The 7,824-nt window shown below is 50.9% G+C and overlaps 1 protein-coding gene across 1 annotated transcript; it reads left to right on the plus strand.

Annotated features, from left to right (window-relative positions):
- The first annotated feature begins 5,878 nt into the window (after positions 1-5,878).
- Positions 5,879-6,232, plus strand: LOC138262400 (protein LDOC1-like). The gene has a single exon (XM_069212303.1). The coding sequence runs from the start codon at positions 5,879-5,881 to the stop codon at positions 6,230-6,232; it is 354 nt and encodes a 117-aa protein (XP_069068404.1).
- The last annotated feature ends 1,592 nt before the right edge of the window (positions 6,233-7,824 follow it).

The raw sequence follows: 7,824 nt of genomic DNA on the forward strand, positions 1-7,824 counted from the left end.
GACTGTGGCCTCTGTACTTGTGTTCCACCAGTCTGTGGCCTGGATACACAGGTGTGGGGACAGTTGCCCTGGGCTGAAGTTGTTGGCTGGGTGGTAGGGGTGTCAGTGGTATCCTTGGTGGGACTGCTGGATGGTGACAGTCTAGGACTACGTGAGGGGCCAGGGTGATCGTCAGTGTCCAGGGTTCCATCCCCAGTGTCCTGGGAGGTGCCTCTGTCTCCCTGTGGGGCACTGCCACTCCTTGTCCTGTCCGTCAGGGTGGCATGGGTGGTGGTGCCTGTTGGGGGGGATGACATGTCTGTTACATTAGCATGATTGGATGGGGTGCACAGGACTGGGCGGTTTTGTGCAGGTTTTCACACTTTGGGACCATGCAGGTTGCTTTAGTGAGGTTGGCGTTGCTTTTTGTTTAGGATGTGGAGGTGCATTGTGGGTGCTGTAGGCCATTGTGATTCCTTGCAGGGGTGGGTGGTTGTGCACAGGGAGAGAGATGTGGGCCTATTAGTGAGTTTATGGGCATGCAGGGTGACTGGATGTAGTGATTGTGCCTGGGTGGGGTTGTGGTCCTGGTGGCAGTTGGAGGGGTGAGGTGGTGCATGCATTCCAGGTGTGATGGATATGGGGTAATTGTAGATGATTTACCCGAGTCCAATACTCCAGTGAGTCCAGTAAGTCCCTCAGGGTGCAGGATGGCCAGTACCATTTCCTCCCAGTCAGTGTAGTCGGTGGTGTTGGTGGAGGTCCTCCCCAAGTCTTCAGGACTGCAATGTGGTGCATGGATGCCACGGACCTGACCTTCCCATATAGGTCGTTCCATCTCTTACAGATGTCGTCCCTGGTGCGTGGATGGTGTCCCACTGCATTGACCTTGTTGACTATTGTCTGCCATGGCTCCATCTTCCTGGCAATGGGTGTGTGCTGGACCTGTGCTCCGAATAATTGTGGGTCGACCTTCAGGATCTCATCCACCATGGTCCTTAGCTCCATCTCTGTGAAGCGTGGGTGTTTGGGGGGTGCCATGGTGAGTGTTGTGAATGGTGTCTTGTGTGGATCTAGGTTAGGACGCTCCTGTGTGGTTGGGTGTATGTATCGTTGATTGTGGCGTTCAGTGTCTGCTTCTGGGGTTCTCTCAATTAGTTGGCCTAATGTTGTTGCAAAGGATTATGGGGCATGTCTGTGAGTGTTTTATAGTGTTGTGGATGTGTGTCAGGTGTGTGGATTTAAAAATTGCCAATGTATGCATTTCTTGCTGTTGGGTCCACTTCCCGCCCGTGGCGGTCTATACCGCCAATGGTCATTCGGCTTCCACTGACCACTGTGGTGATTTGTGCTTCGTTATTTGGAGGGTGGGGTGTTTGTGTGCTCGGCGGTGACGGGGTGTGAGGATCAGCATCTCCGCCGACAAGGTCCTGGCGGTGACTGGTGGCAGAGAGATTTTTGTCGGATTCTGATTTTTTCTTCATTATATGGCGGGTTTCTTTTCATCGCCAATGGCGGTCTTCTGTTCACCGTTGCCACGGCGGTCGACAGTGTTTACCGCCGTGTTCATAATGAGGGCCTACGTTTTCTAATAAAAGGAAGACCTGGCAACACAAGACGGATTGGTCTGAAAGACTCATATTCTGGACTAATAGTGCTATGATTGCAATGTTTTGACTATTATTGGCATGTTTAGGCAGGAGAGGCCCAATGAACGCCTCCACCCAATGGCACATTTGAACAAATGGGAAGCTAGTTAAAATGTTAGCACTGGACCTTCTCGTTTTAACTTTTGTGGACGGAGTGGGGCTTTTAGAATTTGTGGCAGCCATCTGCCCAAAATGGAAGGTTCCAACTTGGACCTTTTTTGTCAGTTACTGTTTCAGCGCTCCATCGTGATGTGATGCAGTTAGTTGGACAAGCTTTGCAGCAGAGTGCTGTTCACACTATCCACCTGATGGCAGACATGTGGACCAGTTGTCAAGCTACTGATTACATGTCTATCGCTGCACACTGGATCGGTTTTGTGGGGGTTAGGCAACAGCGACCTACAGTTATCAGCTCTGAAGAAACTTTTAAGGGCTTTTGATAGCATACAATAGTAGCCATGTTCACCATGGAGAAATCCCATACAGCTGTAAACATCTTGGAAGACTTTAACAGCAACGTGTTTGAATGACTGCGGGCCAGAGGTATTACAAATGGATTTGTTGCCACAGACAATGGCAGTAATATAGTTAAGGCCATAACAGATGGTGGCTACTTCAGGGTCCTGTGTTTGGTGCATTGAATCAACCTGATTGTGCAGGACTTTCAGGAAAAAAAGACATAGGCCCTCATTACGACCCTGGCGGTCGGTGATAAAGTGGCGGTAATACCGCCAACAGGCTGGCAGTACTTACCGCCAAATTATGACCATGGAGGAAAGATCTCCGAAAGAGAGCCAATGTACCACACCGACTGCCAGGGCGGGAACAAAAGCCACCACAGCGGGAGCCGCCTACAGCCAGGTGGAAGGCAATATTCTGCCCACCATATTATGACCAGTCATTCTGACACCCTTTCCGGGGCGGTACCAACAACATCAAAAGCCTGGCAGAAACTGAGCTCAGAAGTGGAGGACTCACCATTGGAGACACAGGGAAGAACCACGCAGCCATGGAACCAGAACTGCTGTGTTCCCAATGTTATTCTATGTTCTGCTCCACCACGAACACCAACGCAGGCGAAGACGATGACGGTGAGAACAGCTGCCTAGCACACAAGGGAGGAGGGAAGGAAAAAGACAGTGACATACACATACAAAACACACACCCCACACACACACCATACACACAACCAGATGCATTAAAAAAACAATTTGACCCTGTAACTCGGCTGAATAATGCAAGGACCAAACAATTACGCAAAAGTGTTTGTAATAAGATCAACACAGTAAAATAATAAGTTAGGTAAGTTAATAGATATATACATATGTACAGAAAAAGGGACACAGCCCAGTCCTCAATTTTCGTAAGCCACCAGGCCGCAGGCCAAAGGCCCTTCCTGTCTCCCTGCTGGTGCAGGCTCCTTGATCTTTCTGCCTGCTGGTGCAGGCTCCTTGCCCTTCCTGCTTGCTGGGGCAGGCTCCTGGACCTTCCTGCCTGCTGGTGCTGACTCTTTGATCTTCCTGCCTGGTGGGGAAGACTCCTTGATCTTCCCGCCTGCTGGGGCAGACTCCTTGGCCTTTCGTGTGGCAGGTGCAGGCTCCTTGCCCATCTTGACGGCTAGGGATGTCTCTCTCCCCTTGAGGCTGGCTAGTGCAGGCTCCTTCCCCTTCATTACATGTGGCCTGGATCCCTTTCCACCACGAGGGGGTGCAGAAAGGACTGGGCCCGTGGACTGTGTGGCTGAGGTGCTTGGCTGGGTTCATGATACCCTGCCCATACGTGCAGGACGGGGGGGAGGGGGAGGGAAGAGGTCAATGGTGGATAGGAACAGTTTTTTAGGGACATAGGGGTGGGAAGAGGAAGAAGTAATGTGAGTGGAGGATGAGGGAGTGGTTGTTGGATGTGTCTGTCTGCTGCTTTTGGGTGCAGGTGCATGGGCTGTATGCTGTTGTGAGGTGGATGGCTGTTGGGTGTCTGAGTGCTTGCGTTTGTATACCTTACGATGGTGGGGACAGACACAGTGGGAGAGGACACAGGGGACATGTACATGGATGTTGTGGAGGGGTCTGCCAGTGAGGTGTGTGTTCTGCGTGGCGTGATGATGATGCTGGTAGTGGATGAGGATGTTGTCATGCAGGTGTGTGTGTGGACGTGGCTGGGAGAGAGGTGGTGGAGGGGGTTGGGGGGAGACAGGGGAAATAGTGGATGTTGGTGTGACTGCAACTGGATGGTGTTTGTGTGAGTGCCTGTAGGATGAAGTGTGGGGCTTGTGTTTGCCTGTGACATTCTTGGGTGTTGTCTTGTGTGCATGCTCGATAGGTTGGGGTTGAGGGGAGTGGGACTGGGCAGTGGAATTTGGAGTGGGGACAGTAGAAACAGGGACAATGGCTGCCATCAGAGAGGAGGCCAGAGTCTGAATCGATCTCTTTTGGGCCTCCAATCCAGTGTGAATGCCCTCCAGGAATGCATTAGATTGTTCCATCTGGGCTGCCAGCCCCTGGATGGCATTCACAATGGTTGACTGCCCTACAGAGATGGATCCCAGGAGGTCAATAGCCTCCTCACTCAGGGCAGCAGGGCTAACTGGGGCAGGGCCTGAGGTGCCCGGGGCGAAGGAGATGCTCACCCTCCTGGGTGAGCGGGTACGGGCAACTTGATGAGGGGCTGCTGGGAGGGCGGTGCTGGTACGGGGGTGGCGGATGTACCCGTAGCTGGGGTGGTCACAGAAGTATCCGCCACCACCAGGGAGCTTCCATCGCAGGAGGCATCTGTGTCTGAACTGTCCCCTCCAGTCTCTGCCGTGGTGCTCCCCTCACCCTCCGTCCCACTGGTGCCTGTGGGATGCAGCTCCTCCGTCGCCAGTGCCTCTTCTCCTCCGCCAGATGATGCTAATGCACATAAGGACAGGATGACAAAACAAAAAAGGGGGAGAGAGAGAGAGACAAAGGATACACTAGGTCAATGGCTGCACCAACACCACCGTTGGCGTACACAGCACCCTCACACCCAGGGAACAGGCCTACGCAATATGCATTGCACTACCAGAGAAATAGCATGCTTCCAAGGCATGGGTAGGGGCACACACCGCCAAATGTAGCACACCTGGGACCTACGCAGCCCTGACCAGTAGTGGATGCCTATGAGCTAGGTAGCTAAATTTGCCCTTCTGCACCCTGGCCACAAGGGGACCTATGCTGCAATGTCAGACCTGACCTAGGGGCACCGACAGTCACACATCCCCCACCAGGATACCACCCTACCATGCGTAAGCTGTAATGATGGGCACAGTACTCACCCCCTTGTGGCTACTGTGTTGCCCTGAAGTGCCCATCCAGCTCTATGCGGGCCATCAGGGGGGCCAGGGTTCGATGGGCACCCCTTCCTCGTTGGGAGGCCATCCCCAGCTGGGCCTCCGCCGTCTTCCGTGCCCAGCGTGTCCCGCTGTGGCGCACGGCACGAGCCGAACATTCGGCTTGGGCCACGGCGCGCGGGGCTCGGACGCATCGCGGCCCCAGCCTCTCCTGCATCACCCAAGGCCCCAAATTGGGCATGGGGCCTCTTTTCTGGCACGGCGCGCCTCCATTGCAGATAGCAATTCCACCCACTTACCTGCTATTGTATCCTTTTCTTGCTGTTGCCCTCGTTTTTTCTCCCCTTTTATGTTTTACTTTTTTCCCATCATTCCCCTCTATTCCCAGCTTACCGTGGTTCCCTACTCACTATGGTGCCTTGTCCATTGCCTTCTATGTATTATTCCCTATCCAATATGGTGTCCTTTTACTTCCTGCCGGTCGCTTCCTGTTCTATGGGTATTTAAGGGCTGTGATTCTTTTCCTTATTGCGCTGCAACACTTCCTGTTTGGATGGTGTCTTCGCTCCTTCTCCCTTGCAACAGATAATGGTTTTGCTTTTTGTTCCAGTGTTTTCCTGTTCATTTTTTGGTCTTGTGTTCGAAAAGTATTGATCTTTTTGCTCTTATTCCAGGATATTCCTTTTTGAGTTTTTTTTCCCCTTTTAGGGTTTTTTTCCCTTCTGGCATTCCTTCTGAAGGACACTGAAGGACACGGACTGCCCTTGACATTCCCATCGCCTGCAGCACCGTGGCTACCAGAAAAAGTCACCCCTATCTGGGCCAAGGCAGAACCTACAAGAACAAGAACCTCGTCACTCGTTCAGCGGACTCCAGGCTCAAGCAACGAGTAAGTCGTGACAGATTGCAGCGCCAAATAAACCCAACTTCGTCTAGCAGAATGGATGATACAGGAGCGGCGGCTGCAGACCCTGATCAGTCTCTTCTGGCAACCATTCAGCAACAGGCCCAGGAACTGCAACAATTACGAAACAAGAATGCTGCCTTACGACAAGCTTTGGCCTTCCGCAGTACCGATGTTCCTACCGTTTCTACCTCAACTCCTCGGTTTTCCGGTGAACCAACTAAGCTGCAAGAGTTTTTGGATGCGTTGACTCTTTACTTTGCCTTCAGACCCACACAATTTTCTCACGACAAGACAAAGGTGGGTTATCTCATCAGTGCCCTATCCGGTCCTTCCTTGGCCTGGGCGACTCCGATTGTAGCCTCCAATGACACGGTGTTGTCTGACTAGCCAGCCTTTGTAAATCGTTTCAAACAAATGTTTGGCCATCCAGGATTAGAGGCCTCCGCTGAAGAAGCACTCTGTGACATCCAACAAGGCTCTCAAGATGTCCTCCAATACATAACACGCTTTTGACAACTGGCTGCCGAAACAACATGGGTGGAGCGTACTCTGGTTACCCTTTTTCGTAGAGGACTAAGAGAGGAGATCAAAGACAAATTAGTGCACTCTACCCGAGTAGAAGATCTTCGCGGTCTGTTGGATTTAGCTCTTTCCATCGAATATCGTCTCCAAGAACGACGTTTGGAGAAAAGAAGAAATAGAGGACCTTCCCAGCCAAGCACCTCAAGTGTCTTTGTGCACCGTCCAGAGGAACATCACCCTCCCTTAAGAGAAACTGAAGGTGAACCTATGCAGGTGGATACTACTCGTGGCCCACTTTCATTCAGTGAACGTGAAGAAAGACGGAAAAAAGGATTGTGCCTGTATTGTGGTGCTGCTGGTCATATGCTCCGTACATGCCCCGTACTTCCTCTAAAGCCATCGGGAAACACTACTTCCCGTCCTCTGTAAGAAGGGAGGGGACGGCATCATCTGCTATACCTTCCATCAGTTCTTCCAAGGACAATGCCACCAATTTGTTCATGTTACCTGTGACCCTGCAGTTACCTGATGGTCATAAGGAAAGGACAATGGCCTTACTGGATTGTGGAGCTAGTGGCATTTATATGGATATGTCCTGGGCCACAACACAACGAATACCAACACGACCTAAGGATGTTCCGGAACAGGTACACACTGTAGATGGGTCCTTAATATACTCTGGTCCAGTTCATACTACTACCCCGATTCTAAGTCTACAATTTGGGAACCACCAAGAACACGGCTCCTTTGACTTAATATCTTCTCCAAATCATTCTATAATTCTAGGGATTCCTTGGTTCATAAGAAATAATCCTTATGTAAATTGGGAAACCAGGACTATTTCTTTGTCCTCTCAGTTTTGTCATGAACACTTTTATGCCTCAGACACTTGATGGTCACCCAAGAAAATGATACCCTCTGAACCTACCACAGGTTGTTCCATAAATACAGTCCAAGGGGTTCCTGACCACTATTTGGACTTTCAAGATGTATTCCAAAACCAAAAACCATACAGTCCTGTTTTGCCCCCACATCGAGATTATGATTGTGCAATTCCCCTGGAACCTGGGGCGATCGTTCCCTTTGGAAGAATGTATTCTCTCACTAAACCTGAAAGGGAAGTTCTCAAAGATTAACTCCAAGAAAATCTTCACAGCGGTTTTATTGTACCATCTTCATCTCCGGCGGGGCTCCCCTTTTTTTTGTACCTAAGAAAACTAAAGATCTTCGTCCCTGTTTGGACTTTTGTGGTCTAAATAAGATCACTATAAAGGATTGTTATCCTTTACCTCTTATCAAGGATATTCTGGAAGCGGTCAGAGGGGCACAACGGTTTACCAAGTTAGATCTTCGTGGAGCCTACCACCTTTTGTGCATCAAGAAAGGAGACAAGTGGAAGACTGCTTTTCGAACCCCATTTGGTCATTATGAATATGGGGTTATGCCTTTTGGCCTAA

The sequence above is a fragment of the Pleurodeles waltl genome, chromosome 10, assembly GCF_031143425.1.
Source record: "Pleurodeles waltl isolate 20211129_DDA chromosome 10, aPleWal1.hap1.20221129, whole genome shotgun sequence".
NCBI classification, from domain to species: Eukaryota; Metazoa; Chordata; class Amphibia; order Caudata; family Salamandridae; genus Pleurodeles; species Pleurodeles waltl.

Coding starts and splice junctions, on each gene's coding strand:
- LOC138262400 (XM_069212303.1), top strand. CDS start 5,879: ATGGATGATACAGGAGCGGCGGCTGCAGACCCTGATCAGTCTCTTCTG.